At 46.6% G+C, this 23,760-nt stretch overlaps 1 protein-coding gene across 1 annotated transcript; it reads left to right on the forward strand.

Moving 5' to 3' along the window:
- Window positions 1-22,542, forward strand: BTBD17 (BTB domain containing 17). The gene is made up of 4 exons (XM_083148733.1): window positions 1-111; window positions 16,684-16,943; window positions 18,793-19,066; window positions 20,956-22,542. The coding sequence occupies exons 2-4, from the start codon at window positions 16,859-16,861 to the stop codon at window positions 22,034-22,036; spliced, it is 1,440 nt and encodes a 479-aa protein (XP_083004859.1). The 5' UTR covers window positions 1-111; window positions 16,684-16,858; the 3' UTR covers window positions 22,037-22,542.
- The last annotated feature ends 1,218 nt before the right edge of the window (window positions 22,543-23,760 follow it).

A 23,760-nucleotide genomic window follows, 5' to 3' on the forward strand; every position in this document is an offset into this window, starting at 1 on the left:
GAGGACCCTGGCTGCCTGTAGGGGGAACTGAAGTGCACAGACAGCTCTCTCAGGCATTACTAAACAGTGCTGGCCGAGTGAGGACTTCCTTGTGTTTGAAATGTGCTGCAGGTGAGCTGGAACAGGGGGGTTTGTATGTTATGAGGCTATGACTTTGTTTTAGAGGGGAAGGGGGAAGGTATATTGGTTTTTAATAATGCTGGCTACTTTTTTATGTTATGTCATAAAGGTGTGTGTTTATCAGCATGTTGTAAGTATACTATGTGTGCATAGGGGGGCTGTGTATATGTATACTATGTGTGTGGGAGGGGGCTCTGTGTATACTACAGGACATTGTGTGTGTGTGTGTGTGTGTGCGTGTGTGTGTGTGTGCGTGCATGCTGTGCCTGTATGTATACTATATGTGTATATATGTGTGGGCTGTGTATATCTGTGTATATGTATACTGTGTGTGTATATATATTAGTGCATACTGTAGGGGGGCTATATATATGTATACTATGTGTGGGGGGGCTCTTTATGTATATACTACATCTGTATGTGTGTATGTGGGTGAGCAAAGGGGGGCAGTGCATATGTATACTATGTGTGGGGGGCTCTGTATGTTTGTATGTGTGTGTGTGTGTATACTATGTGTGCGGGTGGGCATTTGCCCCTGGGCACTTGGGGTACAAGTGTCCCGTGCCCGCCACAGCCTCCTTCCCTTTTGAGCGGCTGACCAGATGCTGCCTGCCGCTGACAGGTAAAGTAGCTTCAGTGTGCGGCGTGTAGCATCCGGCCAGCGGCTCAAAAGGGAAGGAGGCTGCGGCTCCAGTGGGCATCTTATAAGAAGAGTGCCCAGCACTACCCGGAAGTGCGGATTCACGGGAGCACTGGTGTGCAATGCGCACCCCCAGCAATGAGCATGAAACTCCCCTTGTCAACGAGCATTTAACCACCCCCTTCCCAGGGAGCATGTGACTCCTGGCAAAGAACATTTCACATCCCCCCGCCATGGCATAATCTGTAATGGCCATCACAGTCTGAGGCGTAACATGTAATGGGCATCATGGTGTGAGGAATGGGAATTACACGTACAACGTGTATTGGGCATTATGGAATGTGGTGTACTATGTAATGGCTGTGTGATGTGTAATATGCATGTAAGTATGTGTTAATTTTTGTCGCGTGCCTTCGACGTGCACAGTCCCTATTGTCCCTGTTTTACTAATATTTTTTTAAGCCCTAACATAATGTGTAATGGGCATTACGGTGTGTGGCATGTGTGATGGGCATTATTGTGCGTGACATTATGTCTAGTGTGTTTCATTATGTGTAATAATAGGAGATGATGAACACGCCCAGTTGATAGTGATGGACACGCCCCCTTCAATGGTGCACCCCCTAATAAAACGGGCTGCGCACGCCTATGGCCGGGGGACACTTATTATATAAGGTCCCGCGGCCAAAGCATTAACCCTACCGACCAGTCAGCCTGGCCAGGGGTCCTGGGGGATTGGGGACCCCCCCCCAATAAAGGGGTCCCCCCCTCCAGGACTTACCTGACCAGGCTGAAGCCTGGTGCTGTCCCCGGTGGCCCTGTGCGGTGGCCACCGGGCTGATCATTGTGTAAAAAAATAGATGGAAAACCTATTGTTTTAAACTGTGTAACTATGAGTCCCAGCAAGCCTCCCCCGCAAGCTGGGACTTGGAGAACCACAAGTCCCAGCCTGCGGGGCATTAAAGGGCCCGCTGGGTCTTGTAGTTCCACAGTAAAAAAAATAGATAAATAAATACACACTGACACATTAGAAAAATAAAAGTTTAATACATACATTATGCAAACACACTGATACTTACCTATCTTGAGCCCGTCGGTAGGTCCCAGGGTCCAGGGGCTTGGTTCCGGGGCTGGTCCGGGTCCGGGGCTCCAGGGCTGAAGAGTCCGGGGTCCTGGATCCGTAGTAATCCAAAGGGGTACCTGGGGAAGCAAATCCTACTCACCTGCTCCTGTGGCGACCACCCCGGCATCTGCTGTTGAAGTCGCGCTGCTCCCGGCTGCAGTGGTACCTGCTCCGCTCTGCTGTACACTAGAGACGCAGAGATCCTTCTTCCTCTGTGTCTCTACTCAATGATTTCTGGCCAATCAGGAGCCGACTTTCTCGGCTCCTGATTGGCCGCTAGGCGGCCAATAGAATTCATTCTGAGCAGAGACGCAGAGGAAGAGGCCCTTTAATGCCCCACAGGCTGGGACTTGTGGTTCTCCAAGTCCCAGCTTGCGGGGGAGGCTTGCTGGGACTCATAGTTCCACAGTTTACAACAATAGGTTTTTCATCTATTTTTTTCACACAATGATCAGCCCGGTGGCCACCGCACAGGGCCACCGGGGACAGCACCAGGCTTCAGCCTTGTCAGGCAAGTCCTGGAGGGGGGGGGGCCTCTTTATTGGGGGGTCCCCACTCCCCCAGGGCCCCGGCCAGGCTGACTGGTCAGTAGGGATAAATGCTTTGGCCGGGGGGACTTGTATAAAAAGTCTCCCCCCAGCTGTGGCATTACCCTGCTGGCTGGTTGTGCCTGGGGCTGGTTCTTAAAATACGGGGGACCCCTACTAATTTTGTCCCCCGTATTTTTGGAACTAGCCCCGGACCTGGAGCCTGGGGCTGGTTGTTAAAAATCGGGGAACCCCTATTTGTCGGGTTCCCTGATTTTTAATTACCGGCCCGGCTCTTTCAGCCTGGTGCTGGTTACAGCTGTGGGGGGGGGGGACCCCACGCTGTGTTTTTTTTTTTTAAATCCCCCCCCCCCCTCATATTTTTTATGGGTTAAATGGGTTTTTAAACGGCAGTGTGAATGTGCCAAAAACAGCTTTTAAACGGTAATTTACCATTTAAAAGCTGCAGTGGGAAAGGGTCTTTATGGCTCTTGCCATTTAAAAACCCGTTTAATGTTTTAATGACCCGTTTCAGCAGTGGGAAAGCAGCATAAGAGTCCCAATTGAGCTTATTTAGCATTGTCCAATAAAATATAGGATATTGTCTCACATTCAGTAGGCTGGAAATGGATTGAACCTATTGATTGATCCTTTATAATACAATAAGCATACACGGCACGCCCGCACGTGCATTTTAAAAAACATACACACGTTCACTTGTTTATTTGTGTTTCTTTTATTATTTCGCTTGCTTTTACTAATAACAATAAAAGGTATATTTTAGGACTCAATCAATCGTCGGTGCACCACAATAGGACAAATCTTTCTTTCTTCTCATGGTCTTGATACAAATGGGTTTTTTTTGTCAGTGATAGCGCATTAACTTTTCTTGTTAAATAAACACTATAAAAAATACATGATCTTGTGCGATTGAACCAAAACCAATCTTCTAATTATTGACACATATGCATACAATTATACGGTGCTATATAGGTACTTTTGGAGCTGAGGAATGCCGGGATGGCTGCATACGTGTGGAGCTCCGACCTTCCATCCACGGAGCTCCACCATCCCCTGGTCTCCGGAGTGGCGTGGCGGTGGTGTTGGATAGCGGAGCGGAGGAGGCAAGGCTGGTGACGTGAGCGCTGAGAGCCCCTGGAGCAGGAAGCAGGGCAACCAGGCCGGAGGCGGACAGCGCTGCACCCCTCCTGGCAGCACAGAAATACAACCTCCACTATAGTCTGACCAGACACAATCCAAGTGGAAAATAAACACTACCCTGCCCAGCCTCTACTGCCTACATTTTAAAAGTCTATATCGCTAATATTTTTCAATCTTTATTCACTCTACTGTATGTATGCATGTTGTAAGTCCTAAGAAATTTTAACCTCTTTAATTTCACAACCTATTGGTGGTGTATCCCATATCCATCCGTACAACTACTTTTCTCCCCCTCCTTGTTCTGAGCACAGCAGCGGGCACTGGCGTTGGACAGCCGGAGGCGGGCAACATGGTGTCGGCCCACCGGCAGCACCATCGGCACGGGGGACCCCCTGGGGATGTAGGATCCAGCCCTGAGAGACCCTGAGGCAGCGTGGCAGCACCACTGTCCCGGGGGAACCCCCTGGAGGAGGAAGGATCCTAGCCACCACAGGCTGCTCCCCCTGTATAATATAAAAGTAATGCCATAACACCACAGGCTGCTCCCTCTGTATAATAATAATAATAATAATAATGCCATAACACCATAGGCTGCTCCCCCTGTATAATATAATAATAGTAATGCCATGACACAAATTATTAGACAGGGGGAGCAGCCTGTGGCATCATGGCATTATTATTATGCCTGTGGTGTCCTGTTCTTTATTTATGCAGATCAGCCTGTGGTGTCCAGACCAATGCGCTACTTATGGGCTACTTATGAGCTGTTACTTATGGGCCAGTGCTCTGGCCTTGCCCAGGGGCGGATTTAGGGATGAGGGCGCCCCTAGGCACAACAATAATGTTTACTAAGTAGGACAGTTTATAGGGGCAGTATCTGCATGTCCTATCCATTTACACTCTATTTAAAATGGAATATAGTACAGTACAGTGGATATTTTGCAGTTATTGGTACATTTTGGGCTGACAGTACTATCACAGGCATCCAAGTGCCGCCCCCAAACATGTGCCGCCCCTAGGCACGTGCCTCACGTGCCTAATGGGAAATTCGGCTCTGGCCTTGCCCCCAGGCTAAAATTTGCCAGCCAGCTCAGCCTCGTCGCGTATGGATTCCCTGTGGAATAACTGTACTGTCTCTACCTATTTTGGGTACTTGTTTCCTAGCACGGCACCACCGATTTTAATTGTATGCAATCGGGTTGCAAAAATCGGGCCAATCGCATGCAACCAAATCGCATGCGATGCGATCGACCCGACCGACCCGATTTTTTACATTGGAACCAATGTTAAATGGTCCCTGAGACTCGATTTTACATTGGCCCCAATGTTAAATGTCCCCCCAGACCCCATTTTTCATTGTATGCCCCCCCATTGTTAACGCCGCGCCAGCCCATCACGGTCGCATCGGGATCGGATCAAGATCGTTTCGCAAAAAAACACACTTTTTGCCAATCGTTTGCTGGGGACTGCCCGGGAGCTCCTGGGCAGTCCAAGGGAAATCATTCCATGGTCGTCTATCAGTCGTGGACGACCGTGGTCGTTCTGGTGTGTACCCCACATAAGAGCTAACCTTATATATAGTAGCTGTAAACATATGATTGTGCATCCTTTGTTTTCCTGTGCTCTGAGGCGAATAGGCTGTTGCTATTCTGGAAGCAGCGATGCTGGTACTCAAAGCTACATTTACAGCTGTGCTCCAATCATGGGGAACTATAGGGATGTAGTGAAAGGAATGACAGCCTGGTCTGCTGAAATGGAATGCCAATTGACTATAATGGGGAGAGATGGTTTCATTAGATTTTCAAGTCTGCAGTTACTATAGTATATTATTTCTCACTAGTGATTAGGATGTCACAAGGGCCATGGGCCCGATTTAGGTTAATATGCTCAGGCTGGGAATTCTCAGCCAGAGCAATAGTTCATTGACCGCGCATGTGATTGTACGCAGTGCGCATGCGGGACCATTCACCCAAAGGCAGCGAGCGAATGCTAGCTTTCTCTCACTGCCTTTGCCATCGATGGCGAAAGTGCAACTGACCATCGATGGTGTATAAGTATTCAATGGATGGCCATCAATGTTTTTATATATTGATGGTCATCTAATTGCTTTGAAAGATTGGCCTGTCTGACAATCCAAAATACGGGGGTGGGGCTTCACGGGTGTTGGGGGCGGAGCCATGCTCCGTGTCCCGGCCCCTTGATGAAAAAATAAGAACAAAACTATTCAATTAAGCCTGACGTCGATGGTGGGACTCCCCCATCGATGTCAAAACTATTCGACATTGGCCATAAACCATTGATGATTTCTAATCTCACTGCTTGCAAAGTGATTGACAGAAGTGCCCTCAGACTTTAAGGCAAACATACTGAGGGTAAACTGGTCAGCTTCATGGGGTGTGTCGCGAGGGGGCGAGAGAGGAGATGCTGGAAGGGAAAGAGTAATGGCTAGCTGGTGGAAGATGGGTGAAATAGGAAATGGCATGCAGCTAGTAAAGGGGAGGACACTGATGTGGTCACTGACTTAGTGGAGTCATTTACATCCCCTCAGTCAGGAGAGTCTGCCCACCATCCCGATGCAGGCAGACAGGTCACTATTCATTTCTAGCAGTTGGGTGCTAGGCCTGAATGTGTAGTGACAATATACTAATCTAAATGTAATATTGTGGTTATTCAGTAATGTCAGATCCGAGCGATGCTGCCCTGTTTAAAATAAATAAATAATTTAAAAAACCGGGCTGGGGTCCCTCCCCACGGCTATAACCAGCTCAAGGCTCAAAGAACATGTCCTTGATGTAGAAATATAGGGGGCAAACAAGTTGGGATCCCTGTGTATTTCTATAACCAGGCTCATGGGCCGGTCCTGGTTCCCAAAATATGGGGGACAATTAGTCCCCCATATTTTGACAACCAGCCAGGGCCGGCGCCACCACTAGGCAAATCTAGGCATTTGCCTAGGGCGCCGGCCACTGGAGGGCGGCATTTTGCCCCCCGTGCCGCAGGGGGTACCTGTCCTGCGGCGCTGTGTATTTAAAGCTGGCGGCGGCGGTGGCAGCGAGGGGTCCCTGCAGTCAATAAGAAGAAATAACGAGCGCTATCCGCCGGGCTATGCGGAAGCGCTTCTGTTGTGAAAACCCTGTCCGCACGCTGATTGGCTGAGATTCAGCCAATCAGCGTGGCCAGTGTTTTCACAACAGAAGCGCTTCCGCATAGCCCGACGGATAGCGCTTGTTGACTGCAGGGACCCCTCTCTGCCACCGTCGCCAGCTTTAAATACACAGCGCCGCAGGACAGGTACCCCCCCCCACTCCCCCGGCACTGGGGCGCCCCCACCCGACTCGCCTGGGGCGCTCCGGTGCCTTGCGCCGGCCCTGCAACCAGCACCGGGCCCAATCAGTCAGCAGGGTAATGCCACAGTCATGGGAGACTTTTATACAAGATCCCCCTGGCCAAAGCATTAACCCACTGACTGGCCAGCCCGGGCTGGGATGCTGGGGGGAGTAGGGAGCCCCTCAATAACCCCAGACCAGTATTTTTTTATGTAAAAATAGAGTCATAAACTATTGGGTTAAGCTGTGAAACTGCAAGTCCCAGCAAGCCTCTCCTGCATGCAGGGACTTGGAGAACCACAAGTACCAGCATGCTGCAGCATAAGAGGTCCCGCTGGTACTTGTAGTTCCACAGCTTAACCAAAAGTGAAATAAAACATACAAACGCCTTAGAAAAATAAAACTTTAATTCATACTACAATCACTCACCCATACTTAAAGCTTCCAACGTAGGCCCGTCCTCTTTGCAGTAGAATCCAATAGAGTAACTGTGGAAGCAGCAGGCTCCGGGGGGAGCTCCCTGGCTGAATGGCTAGTAGCGGCTCAATAGGAATCCTATGTTAAAGTTTGACATGGGCATCTATGGGCGGTTGCTATCATAGACACCTATAGCTTATCAAACCATTGGACCACCACATGTGCTATGTGGGTGACAGCAATGTCATCCCAGAAAACAACTCTCCTACCAGAAAAAAACCCAAAAGCCATGGTTGGGGTGATACAGGGACTTCTCCCTCCCCATCTCTTGCAATATTTTAAACTGCTCCTGGATCTAGCCACCAGGACTTCTCACCAGTGATTAGCACCAGTGGGGAGAAGGCAGGTTATCGAGGGGCACTTTGCAGCGGATGATAAATGAGATTTGCCATCTGCAGGTTTAAGGTATATGTGGATGATAGTACGCCATGGAGAATTGGAAAATGCCTGCCAAACCAGTGTGATACCAAGAGCAATTTCTCACTATCAGATACAAACACTAATGGGTTCCTTAAGGGGTGTACACACTGAGCGATTTTTGCTAGTGAGCGACTTTAACTAAGCAATTTTGACTAAGCAATTTGACCAGCTACAACAGCGATTTTGACTAAGCGATTTGACTAAGTGCACCAGTGATTTTGACTAAGCGATTTGACGAAATACACCAGAGATTTTGAACTAAGCGATTTTGTCTATGGGTGATTTTGACTATACTAGAATCCCTGATATAACTTGGGACATTGTTTGTCATGTAAAATTAGCAAGTCAGTGGCAAACGCAGGATTTTCAGAAGGGGGTTTCCAGAGGGGTGGAGCAAAGCACGGAGATGGACACTTAGGTGACCCAGTATATGCCGGGTCAGTTAAAGTATTATAGATAGACCAAATGTATATAAATTATAATATATATATATATACATACATATATACATACATACTGTATATATACATACAGGGGCGTCAACGGCAGTGTAGACCCCTAGGCATAGCAATGTACTGGGGCACCTACCGATCCTCCAGCGGTAGGGGTGGGATAAGCATTGATGTCCCACGGGTTGAAGGGGTTATTATATCAACCGATCAGCATGTAGGGCCTGGATCAGTAATTTCCACTAATTACCCCTTTACTGCACAGATGGTGGGAGATGGAGTGGGAGAAGGGGGCATTGGGCTGAATGAAGGGGCCCTGATACATAACTTCCAGGGTGGTAGAGGATGTTTAATACGCAGAGGAGGGGTGTATAGTGGAGTGGGCTTATTATTCATAATTTTCTGGTGAGAGGACAGCTTGATTGACTGCAGATATCTCCAGTTCCCAGAAATAGATTTCTTAGATTTTAATGGAAATAAAAACTAGAGAATCCCTCCTACCAAATGATATTGGGGACTAGGGGATCAGAGTTCAGGAGGCAGAGTAATCTGCCAACGAGTATATAAAACTACATACCAGTGTGTGGAGATGGAGCAGTAACCAGCTGCTGGAAGGCTGATATGTCTGGTTTTGGGAACAGTAGAGACAAGCTACTAGTGTCCATCAAAGGAGGAGAATCCCAGCTTTTGGAATATACCCTCAGAAAAACTCTAAGTTAGACAGAACCTGAAATATCTGACTGGGAAGAGGAATTAACAGGCTTGGATGGGGACCACTGCTTTGAAGTCAGATATCTCCGGTTCCCAAGGGCCGATTTTTAAAATTCTTATACCCATGGAAAGAGGGGATCCTCAGCTTTCAGCCTAGGGCCCTTACACTCCTGGGGGGGTTTCTGGGTACTCAGAAACCCCCCCTGCGTGCGCTACTGCAAGTGGAGCTGCCTTGCACAGTATGCAGGGCGAGCCAACATCCTCCCATCTTTTAAAGTCACTGAGGTATCTGCAGTAATTCTGCAGTGGTGTTAGCAGAATTACAGGTGACTATGAAAGTCCAGTATTGTTAAGGTGCCTATACACAGGTCCGATTTGAGCCAATTTCACCGGATTCCAAAGGATAGGGATGATATATAGGGATGATATATTGGGTGAAATCGTCCCAAATCGGAGGTGTGTGACGTGATTGGATCCGATGCGTGTTCCCCTGCGCATTGGATTGGATCCTGTAGATCTTACATGCAGCCTGTATGATCTATCGGAATTGGATCATCTGCGGCACAGTGCTTTTTAACACCTGCAATGTATTGCATCTGATCCCCTTGAACTCCCCCGGCAGCTCCCTGGAGCTCCTTTACATGCAAACTTTGTTTAAATTTGTAGTGGTATGAACTATATTCTTATGGGGCATACACACGGGCTACTAACTCCCCATTTCTAAGTGATGTGACTAGATTGCTTCGAAATGAAGCACAGATTGATCCATGTGTATAGCCCCTGTTGACGGCAATGCACAGTCCGCACGTCGCTATTGCCTGACTAGATTTATGCTGCATACAGTATAATCTAGCCAGAACACTGACCATGACAGATCGCTCAGCCGACATCGCTGGTGCTGATTGTGCTGAGCAATTTGTGCTGAACAATCTGGGCGACACTGAATCACTCAGCACGGAGGTTCCCTTGCTCCGTGTACACGGGGCATTACTCATCGACAGTAAAACCTGTAATGAGTATGATAAATACATGCTATTGCCTTGGAAATGTTGATAAAATATTGATGGGGTATATATTGGGTTGAATTATGCCTTTGTCCTGCAGTGCCATTAGTCCTGTCATGTAGGGAAAACCTGATTGGATTTTTACGCCTTGTTGGATAGCATTAATGGTATAATGAATATCTGCTGTTCTATGACATTCCCCCTGGCTAGGGACATGGCACATCACCGCAGAGTGTGCTGCTGACTGTCTCTGTGGATAACCCATTCCCTAAGGAGTGTGATCCTAGGTTGACCCAGACTTCCCCTGGGGTGTATTCTCCATCTGCAAATGCCTCCATGTGAAAAATCTGCAGCTGTGCTCCAAAACAACTGATCCAAAGTTACGTAGTTAGGATTTCATTAGACACATAAATAGTCCCAATTATAAAAGGAATATGCCGGAACTATATAAATACATGTGAAGAAGAAGAATAACACTTCAATGTACTATCAGTAGTTTACCAAGTCTTGTGCAGGTAATTGTTCCCAACAATGTTCTTTTTTTTTTTTTATTATAATTTTTATAACATTTCTTCACAAGTAAAATTACAATAGTGCAGAAATATAATGGGAAAAAGAAAAAAACAGCGAGGATTGCAGAAAACCAGCGATCCTTGCTGTTTAACCCCCGAGCCGGCCGCTCACTCTATTCAATGTTCTGGGGAAATCCTCGCCGTCACAGGACGGCGAGAATTCCCCAAAACAGCGAGACCCGCGGCTAATGAAGGAAACTCGCTGTATTTAGCCGCGTGTCTCGCTGGTTCAGGAGCCGCATACGCTGTAAATAGATACACAGTCATTGTGTCGAACCCATGTTGTCGACATGTGGAAGGTCAACAGGCCAAAAGGTTGACATGTACAAAAAGGATTACAGGGTCAAAAGGTCATTTTGTATGTTTCATCATATTTGACCATGATCATTTTAAATATGGCTGGCTTTAGGAGCGTGGCTCACTCTACTACTGCGGTTCTCACCACAGGTTACTATTCCCAATCGTGGTCAATGTAGATGGTAACTCAGGCTAAAGTTGGGAAATGTCAAAATAATAAACAACCAAACTTTTGTTGAACATGTGTGTCGACAATTGTCAGTTTGACCTTGCTGACCTTAAACACTGACCCTAAGCAAGAATAAAATAGATTTGAACAGGGCATATGTAGTGAGAATCAATGAATAAAATATTTAATAGACGACTGGATGGTCTTTTACAAAGTTTAATTAATGACCAATAAAAACAATGGTAATAAAACAAATAGAAATAGAATCAATAGAAAGCAATCAATGGGGAACCCCCTTTAGAGTCGCAGGTATATCGGAGAGTCCGTTCCTATAATACCCCTAGAGCAGGGGTGTCAAACTCAAATTCATCGGGGGCCGCACCAGCAGTTTGGTCACCCTCAAAGGGCCGCTGTATAATAATAATGCAATGACACCACAGGCTGCTCCCGCTGTATAATAATAATGCAATGACACCACAGGCTGCTCCCGCTGTATAATAATAATGCAATGAGAGCACAGGCTGCTCCCGCTGTATAATATAACAATAGTTATGACACAAATTATTATACAGGGGGAGCAACCTGTGGTGTCATTGCATTATTATTAGACAGAGGGAGCAGCCTGTGGTGTCATGGCATTACTTTTATATTATACAGGGGGAGCAGCCTGTGGTGTCATGGCATAATGCCATGACACCACAGGCTGCTCCCCCTGTACAATAATAATGACACCACAGGCTGCTCCCCCTCTATAATATAAAAGTAATGCCATGACACCACCACCAGATATATTGTTTTTTTATGTAACTTACTGTATTTTATCCCTCAGGCTCCTTTACTGCTGCTGCTGCTGCTGCTGCGGCTCCAGTAAATTCAATTCCACTCTCTGCACCGCGGCCTGTCCTGCTGCGGCCCCCCAACTCGGCCTGCCTTCCTTCCTCTCTGCAGACGCGTGGGTGGGAGGCGTCATCGTCATGACGTCCCCACCCAGCGTCTGCCACTGCCTCGATAAGAGGGAACAGGCTGCCGGGCCCTCCTCCACGTAGCCGTGGAGGCCGGCGGCCATGTTCCTGTGGCCGCAGACATCTTAAAAGACCACAGGAACATGGCCGCCGGCAGTGCAAAAAAAACCTCTCAAAAAAGATCTAAAAAAAGAGAATAAAAGGTGAAGGCTGGCGGCGGCTGCGCGGGCCACATGACGAGGTCTGTCGGGCCGGATTTGGCCCGCGGGCCTTGTGTTTGACACCCGTGCCCTAGAGGAACATAATGAATGTGAGATAGTTACCACCCTTATTAGGGTATATGAGTCCTCCACCAAATGTCCACAGGTCGCCCAAGGTTGGCTCAAATTAACGACAGTCTGCTGTAGGTGGTGTTCATTTCCCAAAGGATGGTTCACAGATGGTGTAATGCCAAGGCTTTACCTGGAATGGAGGCACTTGGGCATGAAATCCTTGGTATAGGCAATATTTGTAGATCCAGGGGTTGGTTTAGACTGCGATCCAGATTTAAAAATCATAAAAGGGGGGTTTCCCAGCAGCTACCTGATGCGTCTCGCCACTCCTGGTAGCTTTATCACCATTGATAAAGCCACCAGGAGTGGCGAAACACGTCAGGCAGCTGCTGGGAAACCACCCTTTTATGCTTTTTAATTGCTCAGGCCGCGAATTCGCAGCCCAGTGATCAGGGCTAGGGATGGCCATTGACCATCAATGATTCGAAATCATTGATGGTTCATGGCCGATGACGAATACTTTTGCCATCGATGGGGGAGAACCAGATGGTTTCCCTCCATCGATGGAATAGCAAAACAATGTTTTGCTTTTTTTTCCCAAAGTGCCGGAACACTGAGCATAGCTCCGCCCCCGACACCCGCGAAGCCCTGCCCCCGTGTTTTGATTGTCCCACAGGCCAATTAATCAAAAACAATGGATGACCATCGATATGTAAAAATATTGATGGTCATCCATTGCACAGTTAAGCACTATTGATGGCCAGTTGCAGAATTGCCATCGATGGCAATGTCAACGATGGCCATCCCTAATCAGGGCTAATTGAGCCCATAATGTAAGTAATCCATTTGTAATCAAATTATTTAAAATAAATCTATAAACTGATGCTTTTTGAACTTCAGAAGAAGACATCTTAAACATGTAATACAGTTTGAGGGATCCAAATGTATTTATTTATTAACAGTTTCTTATATAGCACATACATATTCTGCAGCGCTTTACAGAGAATATTTGCACATTCACATCAGCCCCTGCCCCAGTGGAGTTTACAATCTATATTCCCTACCACATGTACATGCACACACATTCATTTTAGGGTTAATTTTGTTGAGAGCCACTTAGCCTACCTGTATATTTTTGGATTGTGGAAGGAAACCAGAGTACCCAGTGGAAACCCACGCAGGCACGGGGAGAATATACAAACTCCGCACAGTTAGGGCCATGGTGGGGATCAAACCCATGACCTCATTGCTGTGAGGCAGTAATGCTAACCATTACACCCAGGGCTGCGGTACGGGGTGGTACGGCATACCGGTAAAACATATTGCGCCGGTACCCCGTACCACCATAACAAATACTTCCCCCAAGTGCTCAATGCGCATGCGCGCATATGTAAGTGGCGGGGGGCGTGGCCTCCGCCGCCCCGCCACAGCTGATTTCTTTCTAAAGGGAGGGGAGGGGAGCGCATTGACTCTCTCCTTCCCTTCCCTATGTCACTGACTGGGCTGTCAGCCAATCAGAGCTCGCGGGCTGGCAGCCAATCAGGAGCCAGCCCGCGAGATATGATTGACTGACAGCCCAGTCACACACACAGTCAGGGGCGGATTGGCCGCTCCCCCCCCCGCACCCCCTCCTGACTGCAAACCGCGATCTCAGCGGTCAGCGGCCGCAGCATTATGCCAATAATGCTGCCCAGATCCAAAATGGCCATGGGAGGGCTGCTGCGCATGTGCGGCCGCACGCAGCTCCTCCCATGGTACTTTGCGGAGCTCGTGAGTGGAAGCTCACGGCTCCGTCCTCCTCTCTGGTCCCCGGCAGGCAGCGCAGCACCGCACTGACTGACACTAACTGACGCTGACAGCAGCAGCGGCGGCGGCCGGGGACTGAGGAGTGAGGACAGCAGCAGCGGTGCTGGTGTCAGGGGACATAGACAAGCAGCAGCAGCGGCCAGCATGGGTGCTGGTGGCCGACGACCTAGACAAGCAGCAGCAACGGTGAACCCGGAGGCAGGAGAGCAGGAAAACCATAAGGCCGGTGCCAGGGAACGAGAGGCCTGCAGATGATGTAAGATAAGAATGAGATCTGTCTCCTCTCCCCACCCTCTCCTTCCACCTGTTATCTCGCCCCCCATAAACTTTACTCACCCCTTCTCTGCTTGCCCCTCATTTCCTCCCACCCTTCCATCTTGCCGTCTCTCACTCCAGTCATCTCACCCCCTCTCGGCCCCTGTCACCTTGCCCCCATCACCTCCCCGGCCCTCCTCACCCCCCCCCCCCCCATCACTTCAGCCCCTGTCAGCTTGTTTCCCCATCACCTCACTCCCCCTGCCCCCCCCCCGGTCACCTCACTCCCCCTCTCTCCTCCCCCTGTCACCTCACCCCCTCCCTCCTCCCCGTCACCTCAACACCTTTTGACTCACTCCATCACCTCACCCTCTTGTCTGCTCACTCAGTCACCTTACCCCCTCTCTCCTCACCCTGTCACCTCACACCCTCTTACCTCACCTCCTTTCATCTCACTCCATCACCTCAACCTCTTGCTCACCCCCCATCACGTCACCTGGTCACCTCACCCCCTTCTCACACCACCACCATACCCTCTTGCCTCTCCCCCATCACCTCACCCGGTCACCTCACCCCCTCTCTCCTCACCCTGTCACCTCACACCCTCTTGCCTCACCCCGTCACCTCACCACCTTTTGTGTCACCCCATCATCTCACACCCTCTTGGCTCACCACCTTTCGTCTCTCCCCATAACCTCACGCTCTTGCCTCGCCCCCCCCCCCGCCCCCCTTGGCAATTTTTCAGTGCCCCTGAAACTTTACCGATTTTACATTCCTGTGAGTAGTTGTGTACGTAGGGGCCCCACTGCACTGCTTTGCCCGGAGGCCCATAATGCTGTTAAGATGACCGTGCTCTCACCTCACCCCCTCTTGCCCTCTGTCCCCCCTCTCTTTAGCCCTCCCCCCCCCATTACTGGTGATTAGCATTCATGTTATTTTTCTTCTTTAAATGAAGAAACTAATTGGAGTCCTGCTGCCAGAGAGCTCTGCCTCCTGTATGATAATGAATGCTCCATGAAACCAGGCAACACTGCGTAGGACTAAGGTAAGTAATATGTTTTTCTCACAGTACTGTTTTGCCCGACATTGCTAGAATCCACTTACTAGCTCTCCCTGTCCCGTTGGCTCTCCCCTTTCTAGTTCTCTCTTCCATGATCTCACCCCTACCCCCTGTCTCTGCCAGGCAGCGTCTTGATATTACTGAGTAAGCAGTATTATTATGGCAAAACAATGACTGTAATGACAATGAATTATAATTCCTTTTTGGACCCAATTGTTGGTGGCAGTAGTAATATGGACATTGTAAATCCAGTCAGCCAATCAGCAGCCAGCCCACGATATATGATTGGCTGACGGCCCAGCAATGCGCTCTCCTCCGAAGGGAAGCAGGTAGCGGCGGCGGGTGACTGGAGGGGGGAGAGGAGACCTCAGAGACCCGGCACTGGGGTCTTATGTGTGGTACGTACTGTGGGGGCATATGTGTGGCACTGGGGGCATATGTGTGGCACTGGGGGCATACCTAGCACTGTGGGGGTATATGTGTGGCTGTGGGGGCATACTTGGCACTGTGGGGGCATATGTGTGGCACTGTGGGGGCATATCTGGCACTGGGGGCATATCTGGCACTGTGGGGGCATATAAGTAATGGGCATCAGTTGTGCGGCAGCGGTGCAATGAGCATTATGGTGTAGGGCATAATGTGTAACGGGCATTATGGCATGGGTCATATGTTTTGGGTGTGTGACGCGTAGCAGGCATTACTGTGTAAATTTTGGCCACACGCCTTCGGCGTGCAATATCCCTGTTTGTAGTTTATCTGGCTCCTGCACTTTGATCCTGGCCCCTACATTTTTTGTGCAGGATGCAATGCACAAGTCCAAACAGAAATGTCATCGTGTTCTAAAGTTGTCATGTAGCCACTCCCCCTCATGTCATATGACCACGCCCCTAACCACGCCCATTTTCGGCGCACGCCTTCGCAGCGCAGCACAGTACCACTAAAACATTTTTTCTACTTGCACCACTGATTACACCATCCAAATGAAACCTATATTGTTAAAAGTTTGATACTATGCTTTGAAATAAAAAGATCATTCTCATCACTTCTGGCTACTGGTGTTTTACTACCACTGGACTAGATAACATATTACACTGCAGTTTGGGATCAATAATCCTGGATCCCAAGCAGCAGAGCAGTTAGCCCATCTGAATGAGGATTTGCAATTTAACATAATTGATAAATTATTATTTTCTTTATTCCATTTCTAATTTCTTAAATGGAAACTGGATTTATATTTTAATATTTGGGTCCCTTTAATGCTAATTAGTGTTAATCCCTACGCAGCGGGTGAAAGGCTTATTTTACATTCACTTGGTTCTTGTATCCCAACAGAGTGTGATAATGGGAGTTTCATAGCATCCTGAACACAAACACTGTTTCCCATGACAATGGCAGATTTCCAGATACACCAATGAGGGAGGACTGACAGCCCGAGAGGACCAGCATCCTATATAAAGAGGGAGAGCCCAGGTCTGATTCAGAAAATGAGCAAAGAAGAGGTTGCAGTATGGAGAGGTGGAACCGACCTAGCCTTACATTGTCAGGACAATGGCTGGCTGTACTTCCCTTGCTGTTCATTACAGCAAAAACAGGTGAGATAACCACGTTACAGTGTACAGTACAGTATCTTGTTCTTCAGATGTTGTAGAACTACAAGTTTCAGCTGCTGGCAGTTTGTTTCAAACCGGCATACAGAGTTTGGAGTGTATTATTTTATTTGATAATGACATTGTCTGAATGTTGAGTAATCTCTCTTGTTTGGTATATGTTGCTATAATCCGGTCGTTTTTTATTTTCCTCGGTTTAATTTTATTGCTTTACTAAAATATTGATAACTGTAATAATTGCATAGCTTGCAAATATATACAATTATCGTATCAGTTAAATTATTATAAGTATTAATGTATAACAAATTGCTATTTGATAGTGTTATGTTACAGTTTTATATGTCATGTGGTTACAAGAGATGACCGTTGTCCTCCTCCGGCCAATGTCACTAACGTGAATAGATATTTGCTTATTGAATGTACATTAATATGCCCATCTGTAAAAGGCTATTTTATAAATAGTGTTTGTTTCAAAATAGGGCGTTACTTTCCCCATTTTATATGTGGTAATGAAGGAGTTACCAGGAAGGAGGGGGAATTAATCCTATGAGTACCTTGTATAACCAGCAGTGTGAAAAGGTTTAGCGAGGAATCTGGTAAAAGCTTCAGTACTTTATTTTCGGCCTCTTGTGAAAAGATGTGAAATAAACCTTTGTACCATGTCCAGCTGACTTCTAAAGCCAAATTGTGGTGGAGCGGAACAAGGCAGACAGCGGGATCCTGCTCCGGCTTCTCTGAGATGGAAGCATTCAATGTTATCGGTTGCTGGGCTGGAAAATTCTTTTATGCTGTCACTTATAAGATGTAAATTAGCTTCTGGCAGAGAGGGGGCTAAAGAGAAGATTTGTGTGGTCTGCAATATTGTTCACAGATCACAATAAAGCTAAATATTCAGTGCTAGTGCCTTGGTAGCATGGGGTGAGAGACCATGCAGCTTCCTCCTCTTAGAAGAACTGTATTAAGCCCAGGCATGTTGATAGATACATTGCCGGTCATGTCAGTAACAATGACACCTTTATGATGTACTAAGGAAGTACCAAATAATTGATTTACAGTAAAGGTATGACAAAGGCCCCGCTAGCTCTGATTTTGTTCCCTAATCATCCTTCTCATATACAGTAGATCAGTGGTTCCCAAACTGTGTGTCTAGGCACCCTGGGGTGCCTCGAGTTGGGGGTCCATGACCAAAAAAATTATTTATGCTCAAAGGGATAGGCAAATCCAGTGCTGGTGGCTGCCAATCATAAAATGTATGGACAATTAGAACTGCAGCTATGTTCCCCATCACATAACTGAACCTGACGGCGACAGTTAAGCACAATTTACTTTATTTTCCCATAAGAAACTTTTAGACTAGGGGTGCCTTGAACAAATGCTGATATTCTGGCACGCCCTGGTCAAGAAAGTTTGGGAACCACTGAAGTAGATGCTGTGATTGCCTTGACCTTTGGTACAATGGGCCTTATTCTAGTTCACTCTTTCTGACAAAATCCTTCTTAGATGGACAAAACCATGTGCACTGCAGGTGGGGCAGATGTTACTTGTGCAGAGAGAATTAGATTTGGGTGGGGTTTTACTTCAAAGTGAGATCTATATTGCAGTGTAAAAATAAAGCAACCAGTATTTACCCTGCACAGAAACAAAATAACTCACCCAAATCTAATTCTCTCTGCACATTTTAAATCTGCCCCCCTGCAGTGCACATGGTTTTGTCCATCAAAGAAGGGATTTGTCAGAAAGAGTGAACTAGAATAAGGCCCTATGTGTCTGTAAAAGTTGTCAATCATCCCTGCTCAGAGCTAGGAAACACACATCTGACTTCTTTTTCCTGCAGTGCACAGATCTGATCCAGGCGATACCTCATCCACCCTTATTAACCATTCCTCCATGCTCATCCATCGCCTGCAAGACCTTCTGCAGAATAGCAACGCCAGTGACAGCACCCTCCGGGTCCGCACCGCCAACTCGGATGAGGTGAAGGTGTTCCATACCCATCAGCTGCTCCTCAGCCTGCAAAGTGATGTCTTTGAGAGGCTCTTGCGGAATCAGAGTATCGTAACGCTGCAGGAGCCGGCTGACTGCGCCGTTCTGTTTGAGAAATTTGTAAGGTGAATACATAATGTAAATATATCACTATGTATGGCGATTCCTGGTCATTGATTACTTGCTCACACTTTCCATATGGCCATATGGGTTTGCCTATGTGCAGCAGCCAGGGCCTGATTAAAGGTGCCCTAGGCAATTACACATGCAGCTCCCCTCGTAATGCCGTTAAACACGTGTGCATGGACGCTCAAGGACTCACCAGTCATACTGCCCATGTGCATGTAAGAAAGGTTATACGACTGGCATGTAGGATCTAACGCTTGTGGCATGGGAAGGAGGCTTTGGCTTTAGGCTGCCCATCTGGCATTGTAGCACAAGGTACAAAAGTAATGGTTCCATCAGTAAGTTGCATTGGTAGAGTCATCTGGCAGTCACATTACAAACTTTACCCCCCACAGTACATCGGGATGGGTGATAGCTAACAAGCATGGTATCAATTTATTCATCGGCTGTCCTGGCACCCTAGGCTGCAGCCTAATGATTGCAAGGTAGCTTAGCACATGCCTGGAGATGGCACATTTTATGGGTATGTTAAGGGAGTATCGCAGGCATGTCAGGGAAAGTGGTTGTGTACAAAGACGCTCAGACACTCACTTTGGGGCCCATTTACTATTAAACATTTGCGTCTAAATCCCTGAAAACACATATTTTTTAGGGTTAGCTGCAAATTTTAAGTATACTCCGTATTTATCAGGGAGAAACCGCAGCAGAAATCGGTGATGCCTCCTGCTCCACTGCCAGACACATCCCCATATTGCAGTCCAATCCTATATTATCTTTGAGTGCCATGTTGTCAAAATTGGTCTGAAAATTGGCAAGAAAACATTTTTATTCATCATTATAACCTGTAATGTTTACCTTTTATGTAGGAAATAGAATCTTTTCTTACACAACATTTTTTATTTGAATTTAGATAACAAATGTGAGGTTGGAGACTGACTTATATTTGCAAGCTTCCGGCCAAATACAGGGTGGGCAGCTAACGTCATGTGACATCAGCCGTATGCCCCCGGCATACCTTCTTGCACCTGCAATCCCATGGGAACGCCCAGCGTTGGATAGTGGGGGTATGAAATCACCCATGGGTGACTATACAATGAAAAATCGGGTCTTTACAATGAAAAGGCACATCACATGAATTGTATGCCACTATATTGCATGCGATGCGATGCGATGAAACAATCGGGCGCCCAGATATTACATAAGTACCAAATTTACTAGTATTCTACTTCACATGTGATGTCGCTATGGGCAACCACTCATATCCTGTATACTATCTTCTAGAGGGTGCTAAATAAATAAGAAGTAGATTCTGATTGGTTGCCCATAGCAACATCACATGTGAAGTAGAATACACATCTTAGTAAATTTCCCCCTATATGTGTAAGCAGCACTACTACTACTACTACTACTACTACTACTGTTGTGGACATTATGGGGGTGATTCAGGTTGGTTTGCAAAAGCAGACTCCTTTAATGGACAAAACCATGTGAACTGCAGGTGGGGCAGATGTAACATGTGCAGACAGTGTTACATTTTGGGTGTTAATCTCTACAGGGTAAATACTGGCTGCTTTATTTTAACACTGCAATTTAGATTTCAGATTGAACATACGCCACCCAAATGCATACAGAAGAATGAATTGCATAAATTCTAAATTAATATTAGCTATTATATAGTGCCAACATTGCCCACAGTGCTATATAATCAGATCATTCCATATGGTTATATTTATTCTAATTTTTTTTACATACCTACAAATTCCTTGGACACAACGACATTGGTGTTCTCACACACACAAATACCCACACCTAAGTGGGGAATCACTGTAATTATTATTCTCTATGTAATGGTGTATTACTTTTCTAAGCCTGTATCTGTGTTTCCTAGGTACTTTTACTCTGGTGAGATTTCAGTGCACCTAAACCAGGCGATGTCGCTGCATCGTTTGGCCAGCAAGTACCATGTATCAGCACTGCAGAGAGGCGTTACGGAGTATATGAAGACCCATCTGGCTAGTGAGTCATCTCAGGGCCATGTTGTGAGTTGGTACCACTATGCCTTAGGCATGGGCGATGAAACCCTGCAAGAAAGCTGCTTGAAGTTTTTGGCCTGGAACCTTTCTACTGTTATAAGCAGCAGTGAGTGGGTGACTGTAAGCAACGACCTCATGGTTTCCCTTCTCAAACGCTCTGACCTAGTGCTGCAGAGTGAGCTAGAGCTGTTTAGTGCTGTGGAAGAATGGGTCAGTAAGAACAGTCCAAATGTCTCCATTATAGAGAAGATCCTGAGATCCATAAGGTATCCCATGATCCCTCCAAGTCAACTCTTTCAAATCCAGAAACAGTCAGGTATACTCGTCTCCAACCATGACGTCGTTCAGGATCTCCTGTTTCAAGCATTCCAGTTTCATTCTGCTTCCCCTCTACATTTTGCTAAGTATTTTGATGTTAACTGCAGTATGTTTGTTCCTCGAAATTATCTATCCCCACCATGGGGGTCCCAGTGGATCATTAACAACCCTGCTAGAGATGACCGGAGTCTCAGCTTCCAGACACAGTTAGGTCCAAGCAGTCATGACTCCAGTAAGAAGATTACATGGAATGCTCTTTTCTCTCCACGATGGCTTCCTGCCAGCCTCCGTCCTGTGTACTCGGAGTCTGTGTCCAGTTCTTCCCAATCAAACCGCCTTGATGAAGGAAAGCCACGCTTGGTGGTCACTTCAGCCATGAGTGGTCTAGATTTTGCAGGGGTCACCTTCCAGAAAACTGTGCTTGTTGGAGTAAGAAGACAGCAAGGCAAGGTGTTTGTGAAGCATGTCTACAATGTTCACCAAAGCACAGATGAGGTGGCTGACTTCCTAGCTCATGCTGATCTACAGAAACGGACCTCAGAATATCTCATTGATAACTCCTTGCATCTTCATATTATCATTAAGCCTATCTACCATTCTCTAATCAAGGCCAAGTGACATGGATGAGATAGTAGCAAATAATAGATCATCCTTGGTTATGGTTTCACAAATCACAGTATGTCCATGTTTGTGGCCTGAATAGCAGTGAATGGGTTTCATTGCCATAGTTCTGTTCTAGCTGAAGTTTCCACAACACAACCATGCTAGCAGCACCTATGTTATTGTCCAATGGGGCATATTGTGTCCTGCAATCACATGATCCTGAGGTGTCATGCAGAAATAATTATAACTTTATAAAATAAGAAATCACCAAGATAGTTTTATTCCAATTCATTTATATAAAAAGACAGTCAGCAGAAAAAAATCAATACAAAACATACAAAGATTGGTAAAGATTCTGGAGAAGAACGTGTGAAATCCATCCATGGACAAATGTTAGACACTTCTCTCCCTCCAAGCAGGGAGCAATAAAAGGGATAAGTTTCGAAAGATTTTTGTTGTGGGTTAATGTAAATCTTAATGACATTTTTGTAATATTGTTTATAATAAAGCACATGGTCTAACATTGGTGTACATTCTTGACAAAGGACTAAGTAACTGACCACACATAAAAGGGTATATAACAAAGACGCACAGTATCAGATAAATGTAATGTCATCGTGTGTTTTCTCAGTACATTAAAGGAGTGTCCATGCAAATGCAGCCAAAACACTGTGTACTTCCATAGAAGTACTACAGTACATGGGGGTTTCAGCATGGATCGCTAATTAGAGAATTTGCAAATTGAGCGATTATCGAATTACTGCACTTGTGCAGCATGTGACTGAAAATGCGAACGTTACGTGATCGCAATCCATTTGCTGTTTGTCTGACAAGACACTGCCATTTGGCGATGAGAACTTGATGTTTTCTGGGTATGTTTGAAAAATTGCAAGCTAGCTGAGGCATTTTTGAGGAGGGTCTATGATGTCAGCGATGACCACTTCCAGCCTGTCTCATCACAGATTAGTGGAAACCTCAGATTTACATTTGCACAAACAGCAGGTAAACTTCAATGTTCCAGAAAGTGTGAATGCACGGTGATTAGCAATGCATTTGCAATTCATTCGCTTTATTGCAAGGGGCGTTTATTCTCTCCCTATGGGCAGCATCTTTTTACTCGCAGTCCACTGCATTTCTCTATATAGCGATCCAGCTTGAGTTGGCCCCTTGGTGTACAAATCGGGTACTGCAATGTTAGTATTTACTGCTGACACTGCCATGTCAACTCTGCGCATATACCACTGTTGTCTCTTAGCGTGAAGTTGGCTCATGCTACTCTTGTTTATTATGTGTTTTTTTTTTTTTTTTTGGGGGGGGGGGGATATTTCTGCCTATGTTTTTGCCACAAATTTCATCCAAATCTACATAACACCCTTTGGTACTAAAGGTGCCCATACGTGGTGCGATGAACTCCATGCTTTTAGTACTAGATCGCATAGTATCTAGTACAAAAAGCTTACAATGTGGTACAGCATTGTGCTTTTTTGCAAAGACTTTATGTGCTGTGCGATGGGATGTGCACAGGAGCGCGTATCTCATCGCACTGCCCTGTTGCACCGTCTATGGGCACCTTTACCCTATAAACATATAGTGGGGAATTAGGAAATTTGTAAAAAAAAAAAGGTGTATTTCTATCCAGAAATACACTTATTTTTGACATTTACTATCCCGAAAATACGGCAATTCGTATTCGTATTGATGTGCTATCAATACGAATATGAATTGCCATATTTTCGGGA

This window comes from Crinia signifera, chromosome 6 (assembly GCF_055691185.1).
Source record: "Crinia signifera chromosome 6, ASM5569118v1, whole genome shotgun sequence".
Classification (NCBI taxonomy): domain Eukaryota; kingdom Metazoa; phylum Chordata; class Amphibia; order Anura; family Myobatrachidae; genus Crinia; species Crinia signifera.

Coding starts and splice junctions, on each gene's coding strand:
- BTBD17 (XM_083148733.1), top strand. CDS start 16,859: ATGGAGAGGTGGAACCGACCTAGCCTTACATTGTCAGGACAATGGCTG. Junction 16,944..18,792: donor GTTCATTACAGCAAAAACAG/GTGAGATAACCA, acceptor TTTTTCCTGCAG/TGCACAGATCTGATCCAGGC. Junction 19,067..20,955: donor CTGTTTGAGAAATTTGTAAG/GTGAATACATAA, acceptor TGTGTTTCCTAG/GTACTTTTACTCTGGTGAGA.